At 39.6% G+C, this 17,932-nt stretch overlaps 3 protein-coding genes across 4 annotated transcripts in view; 2 read left to right on the top strand and 1 right to left on the bottom strand.

Annotated features, from left to right (window-relative positions):
* trappc8 (trafficking protein particle complex subunit 8) overlaps nucleotides 1-1,834 on the top strand; it is a 33,856-nt gene extending 32,022 nt beyond the window's left edge. Inside the window, exon 29 of the mRNA XM_028403108.1 lies at nucleotides 1,013-1,834. Within this exon, the coding sequence (XP_028258909.1) occupies nucleotides 1,013-1,247 (235 nt within the window). The 3' untranslated portion in view covers nucleotides 1,248-1,834. The remainder of the gene's footprint in view (nucleotides 1-1,012) is intronic.
* ctns (cystinosin, lysosomal cystine transporter) lies at nucleotides 319-11,439 on the bottom strand. 2 transcript variants are annotated; one of them, XM_028403111.1, is made up of 12 exons: nucleotides 11,337-11,439; nucleotides 10,820-10,893; nucleotides 9,747-9,841; nucleotides 9,552-9,630; nucleotides 8,730-8,820; nucleotides 6,527-6,630; nucleotides 4,824-4,961; nucleotides 4,380-4,479; nucleotides 4,032-4,151; nucleotides 3,135-3,305; nucleotides 2,892-3,009; nucleotides 319-2,602 (listed from the first exon to the last, which is right to left on the bottom strand). In XM_028403111.1, exons 3-12 carry the CDS (start codon nucleotides 9,820-9,822, stop codon nucleotides 2,454-2,456), a joined length of 1,146 nt encoding a protein of 381 aa, XP_028258912.1. In that variant the 5' UTR covers nucleotides 9,823-9,841; nucleotides 10,820-10,893; nucleotides 11,337-11,439; the 3' UTR covers nucleotides 319-2,453. The 2 variants fall into 2 exon arrangements, with proteins under 2 accessions (XP_028258912.1, XP_028258913.1); XM_028403112.1 differs by lacking the exon at nucleotides 10,820-10,893 and having other exon boundaries at nucleotides 11,337-11,424.
* Nucleotides 11,440-15,156: 3,717 nt separating this feature from the next.
* Nucleotides 15,157-17,715, top strand: mrpl55 (mitochondrial ribosomal protein L55). The gene is made up of 3 exons (XM_028403114.1): nucleotides 15,157-15,299; nucleotides 16,190-16,397; nucleotides 17,450-17,715. Exons 1-3 carry the CDS (start codon nucleotides 15,256-15,258, stop codon nucleotides 17,594-17,596), a joined length of 399 nt encoding a protein of 132 aa, XP_028258915.1. The 5' UTR covers nucleotides 15,157-15,255; the 3' UTR covers nucleotides 17,597-17,715.
* Nucleotides 17,716-17,932: the final 217 nt, after the last annotated feature.

Raw genomic sequence — 17,932 nt, forward strand, 5'->3', positions numbered from 1 at the left:
ACTGCTGTTGTCTGGTGCAGGGTGTCCCAATTGTTACCATATATGATTTGTGACCAAGGGTGTAATTAAAACATTGGGATGGTTTGTTTACTTTTTGTGAGAAGCCAACTGAATTTGAAAGTAAATTCTCATCATCTTAAGACTGTCAGTCAACATCTATGTAAAAGTCAAGCCCTTCAATATTATTAAGACCTGCAGCTCTTGGCTTGTGTTCTTTGGCTAGTATAAGAGAGAGTGATATAAAGGTGCTGTAGCACGCAGACAGTCCTGCCTGTTAGCCAGAATCAGAAAAGAATCCATGATTCAGTGTCGTCACAGTATTTTTTCACATTGTAGTGGTTTAATCAAACACCATCATCTGATCAGCTCCTCCGATTGCCCGTTCTGGAGACAGTCAATCAATTCATTGATTATGCCAGATTGATCGGACCTTCTTTTATATCTGGCTTCACATTAAATTCAGTGGAAAATAGCAACATATTTTTTACCACTTTTTTTAAAGCCACTACATATCACTCAAAAATCACACCTGTATATAAATTGTATAATACAATATGTATAATATCAGCCTGTACTGAAGGGTAACGTTGTTGACAAATAATTGCAATTCAGATTTTACGGTCCAGTGTATATTGTCACGACCTGGCTCATAGGACGGACAGAACTGAAAACCACACAAGATTCATTCATTTAAACAGATCAGTAAATCAGTAGTGTTGCATGTGTGACCTGCATAATGGTAAAACAAAGCAAAACCAAACCAAAACTCACAAACCCCAGAACCCTGAAGAAAAGGAAAGAGAGCCTCTGACAACCCAGGCATTTATATATAGTGCAACCATCAGATGAACAGGTGTCAGCCAGTCTTCCTGATAGACCACTCCTAGGTCCAGCACACTTCAAAACCGAAAGTGGATCTGAGGCCTGGGAGTGTCACAATGTACACAGTAAAGATATAAACGATCTGCTTTCATTAAGCTATTTTCTTGATGTCTTTGCATCTCTTTTGCAGCCCAGACTCTGTGGAGGTCCACACCTCCTTTGCTTGGGTGGGGCAGAGCCAGTATAAGCTGAAGCTGAAACCTCAGGAGGTACACTGTCTACCTCTGCGAGCCTGTTTTCTTCAGGCAGGAGTCTACAACCTGAACACACTCCGCATCTTTGCTAAGCTGGCTGAGAATTCCGCAGTGTGTGAGGCAAGCCAGCAGTCAGCCAGTCCTGCTCTCATTATCATCAACAACATCTGAGCCTGGCAGCTGCTACATAGGAACATTATTTTTTTTAGATCAATATACATACTCTTGAAAATAATTATAAAATAATAAAAAATCTAAAGTTTTGAATCAGAGATTGACAGACAGCTGAAGTGGACCTAAACTCAGCTGCTAAAATGCATGTTTTTCCCCACATACCCACACTGTCCACCTGTCACTGTGGCTGTCGTTTTCTCCGAAGAACAAATACGATTTCTAGACAGACTAAGTTGTAGTCTTGACAGCTGTTTACATTATTTTTTGTGTCTGCAGTGCTCTTGAAGGCAGTATAGACTTTGACAACAGAACTTGCTCTTTTCCTCTTTGCTAGTAAAACAAATGACCATTTTAATTTTCCAAAACCTGTTATAAACTTGTGCTTAACCTTATTGTGATTTTGATCTCATAGGCACTTGACATCTTTTCTGAAAATGATGTATTATATTTATATAACATATTGGATGTAAATAAAATTGTAACCTCATGATGCTACTGCAGACTACTGTAACTCCAACAAGGTCATTGTATCTGTATTTTTCTGGCTACATTTCTGAATGTAATAATACTATAATGGATAATAATGGTCTGACTGATGCCTGTTAAAAAAACTCAGCCTCTAAAACTGATTTTGTTCTTTAATGCTGGGACATAAAATTTGAAAAACTGATCTTTAAGATATTTTTGGAACTCTCCCTCTATGATACTTAATATTTAAAAAAGATTTAGAGAAATCTGAAAACAAGTGAGGCTGAATCCATGTCAGGTCATCTGACATCAGTGCATTAACTACAGACAGGACTGCATCTTACTGTATGGACTCAGAACACCTTTGTGTGATCATCACTCCATATGCACCAGGAAAAATGTTTTTGTTGTCACTAGCCTTGAATGTTTTGGTTCCAGTTACTTTCATGACAAGTGAAAATAGTTTAAAGCTTTTACTTAATTGTTCAGAGCAGAGACATCCCTGTCAGCTGATAATTTGTCATTTTAGGTGGGATACCGAAATTACATTTTTCAAGTCTTCAGTTTTTCCTCTTATATATTCAAAGCAATCATTTGATGGTAAAATAAAGGCTGATGAAATGAGCTCTGGGGGGATCAAAGCCACTCTGATGTAACATTGTGATGGAGGTCAACGGCCCCTTTATCCAGACTCCAGCAGTTCCGTGAGGTTTGTGCTTATATCAGAGCTCTGAATCAGTCTGCTTGTTCTTGGGTGACAGCTTCATACTGTGGTAGATGTCTGTACAGACAGTAGTGCTGAGTCATGAAGAGGATGTCAAACATCACAGAGAACAGACCAAGGCCAAATTTTGTAGGATCACCAAACACCAGCGTCCACTCATCTGAGGAGACACAAACATTACATTTGGTACACTGAACACATTAAGTCAGCTTTATTGTCAATACTGCAGTATGTACAGGACATACTTAGACTCAAAAAACTCTCAACCCCACAACATATAACTTAAGAATAAAAATAAAAAAAGGATATTAATAGTGCAAAACAGTGCAGTGAGATGAGTGCAATGGATGAATTATGAATCTAAGCCTATTAATAGACTATAAGTCCATTATCAACTCTATATTAATATACGTAAGCAGAAGAAGTGAAGCGTGAGCAACGATACATACCATTGTTGTAAGACTGTAAGATCATCTGCAGAATACTGAGAATTCCACCAGTGAAGTCCAGCAGCACATTACCAATACTCCAGCCCACTGTGCTCTGTCTCCTGTAGTTCATGTAGGCCTAGAACACACAGATACCACTATATATAACAAAATATGTCACACAGCACAGTGCGATACATCCAGCAACCAGAGACTGATGTCAAAGCACACAACTACAGCAAGACAACATAAAACAAAGCTTACCTGTGGCACATATTTGATCAGAGTGACTGCTAGTTTAATGTAGGAGAAATAGTAGAGGTAGTCCAACCAGGTGATCTGTTTGGCTACAGCAAGAAATAAGCTAATAAAAGCAAATGTCCAGCCAATCAGCAACAACACCAAGGCTGTCCGTGAGACTCTTTGATTCCCTTTCTGAAGAGAGAAAGGGCAGGATCAAGCAAAATTCAATGTACTCACACAGCAGTACAACCACAGCATCATATGGTTTCCTTGTTCATAATTTTCTCTTTACTGCATGTTTGTTTCATTTACACTTTTATCCTTATTGGCTATCATCATATGTAAATTCTTTAGAGTTGTAAAACTTGTAATCTTCCTCAGCCTGATGAGAATGCCATAATATACTTTCACAGACATATTGTGAAGATTGATAGAGCACTCGTAGACGCCAAAATCTTGTTTCATGGATTGAAAACATCTTACGGCTGGTGTTCAAATTACCTGCTATTACTTAAAGTTCACAGATCTGTAATATTGGATCATTTTCCTGAATAAACAAATGATCAAGGATAGTATTTATGTCCAAAGGTTTCATTGGGCCCTACTTGTGTTGGGCTTGTGTGATATCTGCTGATGTTAGGGGTAATATTTATGCTGAAATCTAGAAAATTCTAAAGGGTTCAACTTTCTAGCAGGACTGTGTTTACTTCCCCTTTTGACCGGGCAGGGTACAAAACATATTGAGCAGAGCAATGTGCTTGAACCTAGACACCTTTACAACTTCTATGCTCTCTGTCATTAGAGTAGTGTTTATCACATAATCTTATTTTAGTCTACTTACAACAAGGGTCTACTGTCAGCAACAGTTGGCATTTTAAGGAACCAAATTTAAACATGTCAGTCTAGTAACATACATACCTCATAGACAGCAGCCTGACAGATGTAGACCAAACAGATCAGCACAGCATGAAGACTGAAGAAAACATCATTAGCTGTGACTGGGTTGATTCCATTTGGATTCTTGTTTAGAAACTCCTCCTATAAGGCAGACACAGCAGCTTAACACTATTATTATTGACAGCATCACTCTATCCTGCTGTAGCTCTAAAGAACAGCCTGGTTCAAAACCTAAACATTTGGTAATGTCACTGTCAGACAATTTTATATTTAAAATCTGGAGTGAATCTAGAAAGAAGGTAAGATGGCAGATGCAGCCTTAGTAGTATTAAAATGGCTCACTGTGTGAGAGTAGAATAATGAAATTACCTTCATATAAGGAACCCAGAACAGCCCTATGTTGAAGACACTGTATGCAATGAAGCCAGTCAGGTTGAGAGCCAGGAAATCGAAATTGAGACCTACAACACTGATACAAATGAACACATGATTACATTTCATTTCATTTATATAGTGCTTTTTACAATCAGAAATGTCTCTATAGGTGCTTTACAGAAACCCAGAGCCTGAACCCCCCTAAGAGCAACAGTGGCAAGAACAACTCTCTTTGAACAGGAAGAAACCTTTAGAAACAAGAGCTGTACCACCTCAGGGGGGATGAATGCTGGCTCTCCTAATAAGGCCAGGGTGCATTGTGTCTGTATGCTGCATGCTACTTTTATATGTCTTTACATTTTTAACATTTCTACATTTGCTCAGAACAATGTTACATATGCTTACACTAACAAATCTGTAATTGAACAAGCAAAGTACCTTCTCCTCCTCCAATTCTCAAAGGCCTGTGGATAGAAGGACACTGACCAGGCCAGAAAGTAAATCCAGCCAATCACTTGAGCCAACACTGACAGAACGTCGCTGTGGATGACAACGAAGCGGACCCTGGCAGACAAACTGGATGGGAGACAAAACAGGCTTACAAATAAGAAACTACACAGATAACTATAATTTAGAAATGCAGCTTTCTGAGCTCTAACAGGAATACCCTTGTTAGTCATTTTGTCCTCTGGGTGAGTGGTTTTTTTTGCAGGCAAAGCAGCCAAATGGTTACTGGAAAGTTACTGGAATAAAGAGTCTTGACAAAATGACAATTGAAAATTGTCAAAATGATTTTGTCTAGTGTGTAATTAAACATTATTATGCATGGTCTGTGTATTATACGTTCATTTGAAACATTTGAAACTTTTTGCATTTGATAATGCACATTTTGCTACAAGATGTGGATATGCAGAGGGAAACAAGGGAACTGCTGCATGAGTAGAGAAGATTGAAGCAAGGCGTCTGGACTTGTAGAGTTTTCTAGAAGACGTTTCGCTGCTCATCCAAGCAGCTTCATCAGTTCTAACTGTTTGGTGGGGAAACATGGTTTATATGTGGTTACAGACCTATGTGGGTGGGTCTGGGTAAAACTTTAAAAAACTTACAAACAATAGCACTAAATGTTTCCATACTTACCTGTGATGTTCTGGCTGACTGGGCCAGGTGTGTCTAACGACTGGCTAACGACTATGAAACTGCCGGAGGGGGACTGGTTGACAGCCCTTTGTTCTTACTGTGAGTATGTGCAAACTTCCTGGGAATGGATGGAATCACTGCATTGTATGTGGTGGAAAGATGATGTCTGAGGCCACCACCTCTGTTAAGGGAAGGTTTTTCCAGCTTAACATAGATGGCTTCCTTGACTCCTCTTTCATACCACCTTTCCTCCCTGTCTAAAATGTGAACATTGTTGTCCTCAAAGGAGTGTCCTTTGTCTTTGAGGTGGAGGTGAACAGCTGAGTCTTGTCCTGAGGAGGTGGCTCTCCTGTGCTGAGCCATTCTTCTGTGGAGTGGTTGTTTAGTTTCTCCAATGTACAGATCAGAGCATTCCTCACTGCACTGGACTGCATATATCACATTGCTGTGTTTCTCCCTGGGAATCTTATCCTTTGGGTGAACCAGTCTCTGTCTCAGTGTTGTCATAGGTTTGAAATGGACCGGGATGTCATGGTTGTTGAAGATCCTGCGGAGTTTCTCTGATACTCCTGACACATATGGAATGGAGATGTTCTTTCTCCGCCTGGTGTTGTCCTTCTTCTTGTTGTTGGGGGGTCTTGTTTTTGTGGCTTTAACGAGTGCCCACTTCGGGTAGCCACATGTTTGCAGGGCCTTCCTGATGTGGTGTTGCTCCTTCTTCTTCCCCTCTGAGCTGGTGGGTAGTCTGGGAGGTTAATTGATTCCAGGCGCAGCAGGTAGGTGAAATATATCAAACAGTGGCACCAGAGCACACCAGCAAGCACAGGGTTTTTCAAATGTAAAATATGTGCAGTGGCTCAACAAAGGTTGGGACACACTGGTCTATGGACAGTGACTGTCATCAAGATAAAGGCGATTATTTCATTTCATTATGCAAAAAGACAGAGCAGTGGACCAGAGGCATGAAGAAATGGAGGACATGTTACTTTTGAGCACATACCCACCTGCTTAAGTCTGTGTTATTGCTTAGCAGGTATGTGGTCACCTGACCCACATCCTGGGCTGTCACGGTGAAATTGACCGAGGTAGCCTCCTCTGACAGCAACACCTAAACAAAAGACAATATGAAAATGAAATGTTGCACTTTCTCTGGATCCCGAAGTATTACATAGCTGTGACCTGTGGGAAAATGTTGAGCCCCACACAAACACTGTTTCTCAATCTTAACGCTTGAATGCACTTTTAGGATACAGCGTTGTCAAATCCTATGTATATCTAGCTAAGCTTTTTATTCTCTTCTCTAAACCTTTTCAAGCAGGTTTGTGTGTTTTCTAAGAGAAGTCAAATCACCCACAATCCTCTGTACAAATAATGCAAGGAGTGTAAATGTATTGAGCACCTGAGCGTCTCATCATGAAAAAAAACACAGTTTATAACCTGCATGTTGCTCACCCCTTGCTTGTCAGGATATTTCTATTACACTTAAATTATTTAATTGTTTACTGGCTTTGTTGAGACTTTAGCAATTATTAGATAGCATGCACTTATGTTATGTTCAATGTTAATTCCTGTTGAAAGGGAGTTTTTTCTTGCTACTGTCTGCTTGCCTCTGTTCAGCCTCTGGGTTTCTGTAGAGACAATGTTGATTGTCAAAATGATATACAAGTAAAATTGAACTAAATTAAGTCTATGAAGTAAGGGTGGGGCCTCAAATTCTAAGTTTAGAAACTAGGATGGACTCTGAAGGGTCTCACTGGAAAGGATTCCAATTAAGGAAGCAGCTGTCCTCAGTAGAAAATATTGTGTATAATAAGAAACTGCGCGGCTGGATTTTATGGGGCACTTTCAGGTTTAGTAGTTTTTGAACTAGCCAATAGCAATAGCAAGGCTGCTATAGAGATATTTGTAGGCAGTTTATTAGGTCTAGACAGACAGACAGACTTTCACTGTTTATTAGATAAATACAACTTTAGACAAACTTATTTTTTTCCATTTTACTATTTTTTATTTAGCAAAAATGAAGCCAATAAGAAAAACTAAACGTGTGCGGCTGATCATCAGTCCTTGATAAACTGATGATCAGCAGGTGTACAGACCTATAAAAAAGACGTTTTGATAGTTTGCTGCTCTGCAGCATTCAGGTGTGTGTTAACACAATGACAAGAGAGAAAGTCATAAACGATGGTGTTAGAGAAGCAGCTGTTGCTGCACATCTGGAAAGACTTATAAAACCATTTCAAACTATTTGGAGTTCAGTGTTCTACAGTGAGAAGGATTATTCACAAGAGGAAAACTTGCAAGACAGTTGTCAGTCTTCACAGGAGTGGGTGTCCCAGCTAATTCACCCCAAGATCAGAGAAATACAAAAAAGATGCCCCAAGATGCCCATGCTCAGTGTTACTGTCAGAAGAAGACTGAACAAGTACAGTTTGTTTGAAGGGTTACCAGGAGAAAGACTCTTCTGTGTAAAAAGCTCATGGAGGCAGGACTGAGGTTCACTAAAATGCATCTGAACAAAGAACAACACTTGAGGGGTATTGTGTTTCACCTTTTTTCTTGTTCGCTTCATTTTTGCTAAATAAATATTAAACACTGTGACAAAAGTTAAGGCTTGTATGTCTGAGGTTGGATTTGCCTAATGCTAAGACACAACAAGATTTTGATTGTTTTCACACACAAACCCATAGAATAAAAACAGGTCTGTTATGTTCCAACTTGAGCATAACTGTAACTTTACATGAACATCAGGAACATCAGAAAAAGAACAGACCTCTGTCCCCTCAGTTTATTTTTTTAATTGATCTTTGTGCTAAAAATCTAATTATGATGCAGCTGTATTTTGTTCACTTCCCAACACTGTTCTAAACGAGAACAAGAAAACAGAACAGAAAATGTGAATATTAATATATGTTATATATAAGTTGTCTGACTATATATATATATATATATATATATATATATATATATGAAAATATAGATGAGAATAATGCAGCTGCTGAGATACCCTTAAGGAAATCATTGATGTCCCATGAGTACTCTCTGACTGTAATCAAAGAAAGAATAAAGTTACTCTCTGGTTTTTGTTTTATCATTTGATACTCTAAATGTCTTTTTGTGAAGTGTCACCATAAACGCCTGCAAAGGGGGGCTGTGGTCACTAAAAGAAGATCCGTTTAAAAGACTCATATGTTTGGATTCATTTCTTACCTGCTCAGGTATTGTGATTATAGAGGAGTAGTTTGTCCTGGAGCTGTGAGTTACATTGAAGTGAATCACAGTTGACTGGTTCATTGGTGCACTAGAGCAGGACAAGAACCTTCAGTCAGAATAATTCCAATCTTAAGATGTTTTACAATGACAGAGATGGTGAGCAGTGGTGCAGTGCAGTAGAGCAGTAGTACTAACGAAGGCATACTGTCTTTTTCTTCACTCAAAGACAAACTCCAAGTGTTGCACAGTAGCTGGTCCTCAAGTTTAAATTCACACAGGTGGAAGATTATTACTTCAGAGAGTAGGTCGATTAATTAATTAACACTAGCTAGACTGTATGTTAACAGCACTAGACAACAATACATAGTACACAGTATTGTAAATGCATGAAACACATCTGGAGTTCAGTTCCATTCCATTTCTCAATCACTGAAAAATGTATTTAAAAAAAAACACTGTTGGCCAGATACACCTTTGAGGTTGAATGTTTTTACAACATTATCAACATTTTCCTGCGACCTTTACTCTTCAGCCTTATATTTGACTGTAAATCTTTATTTGTCACTATAATAACCGCCTAGTTCTCACATGATGACACATGATGCATAAAACTCCTGCTTTACTGGTAAAGTTCATAGGCAGATATCTTGGACCAAGTGTTAAGGGTTCATCAGGCCACTACAAAGGCATGCTCACTGTCTCACTACACAAATACTCAGACAACTGTAACTGTAGAGAAATACAACAGAAGAAATATTAAGACAGAAACGTTGTGTGCTGCTACCTGACTGAAATATACGCAGTTCTGCAAGTGGTTACCTGGTTGTGAGAGTGACTGTAGTTTTGGAGTGTTCCACAAGTGTGACAGTATCAGGCGCAGAGAGATACACACTGGTTTCTGGGGACAAGTAAAAAACAACACAAAAAAACACATACTATTTTTATAGTTTTACAACTAAACAAACATTAAATAGTAGTTGTACACTATTGTGTACAGGTACAGAGATTAGTCACCACAGATGTTGGTCAGCATCCAGAATAGCAGCAGCTGAGCAGGAAGCCATCTGTTTGCCATGTCCAGAGCAGTCATCGTTGCAAACGATGGCAACCTAATAACACAATTCACACAAAGCAAGTCAGCCACCACAGCACTGGTGTCAGTCCAATATATATGGTGTTGAGTCATAAGAAGACAATCTTGGTAACAGAAAGAAGCACAAACTCTATGGGGCATCTGCTGCAATACTATGTATTAACACTAACAAGTAACCAAGAGTGATAAATGTGTTTTATGATAAGGAAAGTTGTACGAGTGCTGCAGAGGTTTGGAGCTTGCATCGTTTTTTTACAAGCACTGTGGAAATAGGTGAAGTTTTGCAAAAACCCCTGTTGGACTTTACACCAGGAACTACTCTGCTCCAACACAATGTCGACCTGCTGAAAACCTGCAGCAGATTTATCAAGCAATCTGAGCTGTGGTCAGTAAAGAGTTCAGGTATTCAACAGAGAAACTGTGAGCCATTGTTGTATGTTCCCTGCAATGTAGCCAATCAAAGACAAAGGACAGAAAAACAGAGCATTTACATCCTAACATAACAGCTTTAGCACAATGTCACTTGCTTATTTTAGTAAGATGATTCCAAGTTCCTTTTTTTAACATGGTTACAAGATTTTAAATAAAAGGTTCAACTAAAATGATTAATCACTGGAAAATGTCCAATCCAAATGCTAATTTTCAATACAGAAAGCTATTTCAGTATGTCTGCTACAGCTATATGTGCAGATTTAGTCTAGTTTGGATACCACATATTTCAACATGAACCCATTGTAGCGTCACCTGCCACCTGTCTGCCCCACCAAGAGAAAGGAGGATGAATATTGCTCACTTACGAGACTATACACCTGGAAAGACTTCCAAGAACAGATCAGATTAAACAGATTACTCAAATCTTCCAAAAAGGGATTCGAACCAGCAAATTAAAAGACTGGACACCCCTAAGTCAGCACTCCAACAACCAAACCGTTGAACGTAATCTGTGGTGCAAATCTGTGTTAGGATACCCCTGCTCAACAGGTAACATGCTCACCATGAACCTGTGCTGAACTGATTTGTTTGCTTGTCTTGATCAGCAATTGGCCACACGCAGCTCAAATGAAGTGGCTGAAAAACAAAGGGAGGGATCAATATCAGAAGGAAACCGCAGCTCTTTATTTCTTGCTTGCAATATCAATATGCCATAACGTCCGCTGCGCGTTCATGGAAACCTCACCCGGCAACAAGAAATTCTATTTTCTGATTGGCTGATAGGTCGCAAATTGCAGACAGCTGTTAGAGCGCGCAGTACGCTGTTTATGCTACGAATGCTTATATGCTATAAAAATGTCTGTGCGGTGAACTTTATCATTTCTCGCGTGAGAAATGCCGTGTGTGGCGTGAGACCGTGAGAAGTTGTTGAAATGCGTCTCAGTCTCATTGCGTGAGACTTGAGAGCCCTGCTGGAATAATGGAATAATGGAATAATCACACACTATGAATACAGCGAGTTACTGGAAGCAGCGAAATGTTTTTTTTTTGTTTAAAGTAGTAGAAAAATAAAATTCAACCTTAATTGTGTTGGTTATTCCACAACAGATCACGAGACAAGTATTCCCTTTTCCTGTTTTCTTCTTCTTCTTCTTCTTCTTCTTCTTCTTCTTCCTTCTCCTCTGCGCCATACCGCCACCTTCGGTGTGGCTCAGACAACGCCATAAATTCACTAACATTTTCAGTGTTTTCCAAAAAATCCAAAATCCAATTAAAGCTGCAAGCAGCATTGCGGGCCCTCGCGCACCTTGCGATCCGCGGGGTCATCGCAGTCTTCTCTCCTATGCTCTCGTCTCCTATACTCTCCTGTCCTATGCTCTCCTCCTCTCATTTCCACAGATATACAACGAACACGTTTACAACCAAACTTTCCTGCTACCAGTAGGTGGCGCTATGACCATATCATCCTATTAGCATATATATCTGTTCACACTCAGGTCCATAGCAGTACTGTAAGATTTTGTCCACATTGCATAAAGTATATGGGTAGTACTGCAGAAAACACAGCAAGTTCCTTTGTAATGGCGAATGGTCAACTTTGAGGCCACTCCCCTGCCACATGGTAATACTTTTGAAAGAGTTTTGGAATGCGTCTATTCCCTATGGTGTCCTGAGTGGACACAGTGAATTTCAGCTCAATTGCATGAAGTATGCGAGGCGTGAAAAGTTTTGAAGCAGGGTCACAAATAGGCACAAAATGGCCACAAAAGTCAAAATGGCGGACTTCCTGTTGGGTTTGGAGGGGGGGTCCAAGAGACTTTTTTGTGCGTCTTGGGGTGATACACATGTGTGCTAATTTTCATGATCCTGTGTCAAACTGGCCAGAGGGGCTACGCGTTAGGACAAAAAATACAGGGAGTTCCTTTGTAATGGCGAATGGTCAACTTTGAGGCCACGCCCCCACCACACTGTAATACTTTTGTAAGAGTTTTGGAATGCGTCTATTCCCTGTGGTGTCCTGAGTGGACACAGTGAATTTCAGCTCAATTGCATGAAGTATGTGAGGCGTGAAAAGTTTTGAAGCAGGGTCACAAATAGGCAAAAAATGGCCACAAAAGTCAAAATGGTGGACTTCCTGTTGGGTTTGGAGGGGGGGTCCAAGAGACTTTTTTGTGCGTCTTGGGGTGATACACATGTGTGCTAATTCTCATGATCCTGTGTCAAACTGGCCAGCGGGGCTACGCATTAGGGCAATAAATACAGTGAGTTCCTTTGTAATGGCGAATGGTCAACTTTGAGGCCACGCCCCCGCCACACCGTCAGACTTTTGTAAGAGTTTTTGAATGCGTCTATTCCCTATGGTGTCCTGAGTGGACACAGTGAGTTTTAGCTCATTTGGATGAAGTATGCGAGGCGTGAAAAGTTTTGTAGGAGGGTCACAAATCGCCAAAAATTAACAGAAATTTCAAAATTGCGGACTTCCTGTTGGGTTTGGAGGGGGGGTCCAAGAGACTTTTTTGTGCATCTTGGGGTGATACACATGTGTACCAATTTTCATGACCCTACTCAAAACAGGCCAGGGGGGCAGGCAGAAAAACCTATGAAAACACAACATTTTGTGTAGCCAGTAGGTGGCGCTCTGTCAAAGCCTCAATATTGTTGTATAGATGTGTTTAGGGTCAGACTCTGATCATACATGTGACATTTCGTACAGATCGGACAGAAAACGAAGAAGTTATAGAGACTTTCTGTGTCCTCAGAAATGGTCAAACTTTGAGGCCACGCCCCGGCCACACCGTCAGACTTTTGTAAGAGTTTTGGAATGCGTCTATTCCCTATGGTGTCCTAAGTGGACACGGCGAATTTCAGCTCAATCCGTTGAAGTATGCGAGGCGTGAAAAGTTTGGCAGCAGGGTCACACATCGCCAAAAATGGCCACAAACCTTCAAATGGCGGACTTCCTGTTGGGTTTGGAGGGGGGGTCCAAGAGACTTTTTTGTGCGTCTTGAGGTGATACATATGTGTGCCAATTTTCATAATCCTGTGTCAAACCGGCCAGAGGGGCTACGCGTTGGGGGCGCTATAGAGCCATTTTTATATGTGCATTTCAAAAGTCAGCAAATTTCAAAATTTTTCGGGCGAATGAATTTTTCTACCAAGTTTGGTGAGTTTTTGGGCATGTTAAGGCCTCCAAAAATGCGATCTCGGAGGGGGAAAAAAAAAAAAAAAAAAAAAAAAAAAAAATAATAATCCTAAGGGTTTCAATAGGGCTCTTGCACCATTCGGTGCTCGGGCCCTAAAAATGAGCTGTTATACATGGAAAGTGTGGATGAGCCTGAACCTTATTAATTTCATGTTGTCTGATCTTAATGTACATCTTAAAATAAGTTCACTTTGCTGAAAGAACAAGGTTGCTGAGGAGTATTTCAGATACACATGTAATCCAATTCACCAAGTGGCAGTAATGCCACGTCACGGCAGCGACCTGCTTTTTTAAATGAATAACTGACAAAATACAAAACGCACAATAGTCTAGGGGGGCTAGAGTGTTCCTCCCCTTTAAAGAAACAATACTGAATTTGTGGATTCAGTATTGTACCCCTTATTGTTTTTGGGTTACTACGCACTGCTCCCTCTTGTGGAACCATAGTAGGTGTTTCGGTGCCTTGAAGCAATTAGAATACTGAATACCATAATCTAAATCTATCTATCATAATCTAAATACTGATCTAAATTGAATTTTATGTAATGTAATTTTTATTATTATACTTTGTTCCTGAGTTAATCTGTAGAATTTGTGGTCTTCTTCGGGTATTTGCTTTTCATAGAAATTGCTTGGGCGAAGAAACGCAGAAACAGACCTTAGTCCAGTGAAAATCTTACTTACGATTTGTGGTTTCACCTACCATGTCCTGTCAGAAGCAGAAAAGATGAGCAACACGCATCCTTTCACAGTATGATACTATTGTAATCTTATTCAATAGTTTCACTTATTACATTATGGACTGAATCAATTTAAATAAATAACAAATAGGCCAGCACTTTGATTATGTTTAAGCAATCTCGATCAAAGACCCAATCACTGTAACTCTAGGCCTGATGTTAAAGGTTTAGCTCACTCCCACATGTAAATTATCCAATGCAGGGCTGCTAGGATCTCAACCCCACTTGACAGACTCCAAACACACCTCCAGGCTATGTGACAGCTATTTGACTACGAAGGAGAGTGATGGAGTGCTGTGTTGACCTGACCTCTATACTATTGAAAGAAAAAAGTGACGACCCTATGAAGCTGACTGAGAGACTGCCAAGTTCTGCAGAGCTGTCATCAATACAAAGGGTGGCTAATTTGAAGAATCTAAAATATAAAACATTTTGTAGTTGGTTTAACATTTTTGATTACATTATTCCATATGTGTTCCTTCACAGTTTTTATGTCTAGTTTCACTCTACAGTGTAGAAAATAGTAAAAATAAAGAAAAACCATTGACTGAGAAGGTGAGGCCAAACCTTTGACTGGTAAATTTCCACAAAGTGAAACAAAGTTATTGATTTATATGTACATTGAGTCTGACAGAAGTAAGCCTACTGAGATGATAACGAAAGGCATCTACATAAGAGTAATCCACACGTCAAAGAAGGTCAACTGGGTCTAAATAACCATTTATACAAAACAGTAGGCTATAACTGTAAACACACAGTAGGTATACAGAAGGAAACAAAACATTTTGAGTTGTCAGAAAGGGTCAACGTAGTGACTTTTCATTATCTTAATTAAAGCAATAGGCAAAACATGTCATAACGTTTTTGAAAGAGACCAATCTACATAAAAGTGTCAGCGTTTCACACTCCAGCCCTAGTGGGGGCGCTATTGAACCGAAGTTGGGAGAAAGAAGAAGAAGCGCCTGACCTTCTGATGGTGTTCTTCCTGTCGAGAGTGAGCAGCGTTCTGCTACAAATGTAGGAGTAACCTTTCGTTTTGGGTCGCCTGTGGCTAACATGTTTTTAAGGACATATTTAGCTCCACCGCGCCTGTTTTCATGGTAAGATTCGCTGAAGAACGCTTGGAAGGAGGATTTTCCCTGGGTCTTTACTTTGCAGTGGTATATTTTGGAATTCGGGTGATTTATATGTATAAGACTGGTTGCTGTGACACAATTTAACTTCAGTTATTCAACCTCTTTCCCCTTATTTTTCACCATTCCTTCTCCGTCATACTTCACCATACATTTAGCTGTTAAAACTATTCAAATGTCAAAACTGTAGCTCAGTTAGGACATGACAGGAAACCTTGGTAACACTTAGGGGTACACAACTCGTATATTTAAGTAGTTCTTAACTCACGATAAGTTCAATCGTAAATGTCGTCGTTTGCTATTGATCACTATAACTAATGATTTAGTCAATATGGTTTTCTGGTCGTTAGTTTGGTTTTATCGTTATTATATGTAAGTAAACTAAACATAAATAATTTTTGTAGCAATTTACTTTCTTTCTTTTAATGCCTTTGTAATTGTTTTTAAAAAACAGTAGACTTATTTTAGGCATTAGAATAAATAAAAATACGAATAAGCAATAAGAAAAATAAAATAAGCAAAATGTGCAGTTCTATGTACAGAGGGTAAAGTGTGATCGGTGTTTAAGGTGCATTGTTTATGCATTATTGTCAGAGGTAGGATGTTTAGAATGTGCACATATGTTTACAGATTGTACATGCAAAAACAAATATGTGCAATTTTCATTAAAGTGAAAGAAAGCAGCTGTGGACTGGTGAGCTTTCAAAGTTGCCTATTGAGAGCAGGAGTAGGCTCCGACCCAGGAGTACAGTGGAATCCAGGTTCTAAAAAAACGGATTGATGAAAGGAAGTGACGTTTTACCCATGCAACTTTAATGTGTATATTTACATTTTCTGCATGTTTTATGTGTTTGCAGGTGTATTTCCTCTGTGTTAACACAGACAGGGTGCCAGTCATTGTTAGCACAGCGTGGCCGGATTCCAGTGGCTCCGCTCAGTTCCAACAGGACAGCCATTGTGCGCTGTGGTCGGCAGAAGTATGAGAGGCTGTATCCCATCCTGCTGGTCCGACCTGATGGATCCACGATCACCATTAGATATAAAGAGCCCAGATGCATCCTTACGGTTAGTGTGTGCTACTTCTATACAGTGGGAGCAGTCATGAATCTCATGAAGTCAAATTTTAATTGCACACAGACTATAATGTAGATTTTTTTTGTGTGTAATAAAAATGTGGTTTACATCTACACCTGGGCTCAGCTGTAGATCACCCACCCCTTATTAAATGGTGAATGGTCTGTACAGCACATATATAGCACATTTCTACCTACTGCTTTACACTACTTCACATTTACCCTTTGACACACACAAGCACACACACATTTACACACCAATGGTGCAACCAATTGGCATAGAATAAGGCCTACCCTCACATAGTCGAGCAGTGTACTGAGGTGCAAGAAGTGTGACTAGATCTCTCTCTCCTGTGACTTTCTTCTGTTGAAATGTCACAATGTATTTCAGAACAGATGTGTCAGAAAAACCAGCCACTAAGATTTTATATGGTAGGTCAAAAAGGTCAGAGAATATCAATAAATATTAAAATGCTGACCACTTCTGATTGTATGACTGCAGATCCATGTTAATACCAGGTGTTACACCGCCTACATTATTACCTCCTGCTGAAATACCTACACCAGCCAATAAGATTACTGATATGTGCAGACAAGCTGCACAATGGGAAAGGGATTGAGAAGTCATAGTGGTGTTGTGTAAAGACACCATTTATAATTCTCAGAAACTGATAGCACAGTTGATGTTTGCTCATGAGTCATATGAGAAGTAGGAAACTGCACTCTGCCAACATTTGAATTAATGTTAATGAACTTTTTTAATTATACTGTAGGTGACATGATATCAGATTTACATCCACTTAGAATCGACCCCTCCTGGCAGCACCACCTTAATTTCCAACCATAACAGTGGGTTATGGGTTGGACTATGGGTTGTTACAGCTAATTCTGTGTCAAGGTGGTCAATGTCACTGAATGTAGTATCCTTGTAAGTATCCTTGGCTTTTCCATAACACACAGAATGTCAAACAGGGAATTATCGAATTGTTTATTGTGTCTGTATTTGATTTTGTTTGTAAATTGTATTTTCATATTTTGTGACAGATGCCAGTTAATCTGTCCACACTATCTGAAGAGGAACGTCGTGCTCGACTGAAGAAACGAGAAGTGAAAAAGACTAAAATGCAGACAGCAGTCCAATTCGAAGACGACTTCAGAGCTGAGAAATACAGCCACTTGTGGAAGAAGTGATTCTCAATACAGCATGCTATACACCAAGACTCTTGCTTATTATTCGATTTGATGGTTTTCATTCCGGAAAAGTGTTTTTTTTTTCATTAAAATAAAGAAAACTGAATTTCAGATTTACATTTATTGTGTGAATGGTTGACTGCTCTAGATATAGACTGTGAAATGGTTTAATAGATATGCAATAGATAACAATTTAATTTTTATTCAAGCTTATATAGCGTGTTTTACCATCAGAATAGTTTCAAGGCACTCAGAACAAAACCACAACAAAAACCCAGACCCCAGAGCAAGCACTTAAAAGCAGACAGGGAAACTCCCTTCTAACCCCGCGAGGTA

Source organism: Parambassis ranga, chromosome 4 (genome assembly GCF_900634625.1).
Source record: "Parambassis ranga chromosome 4, fParRan2.1, whole genome shotgun sequence".
NCBI lineage: Eukaryota > Metazoa > Chordata > Actinopteri > Ambassidae > Parambassis > Parambassis ranga.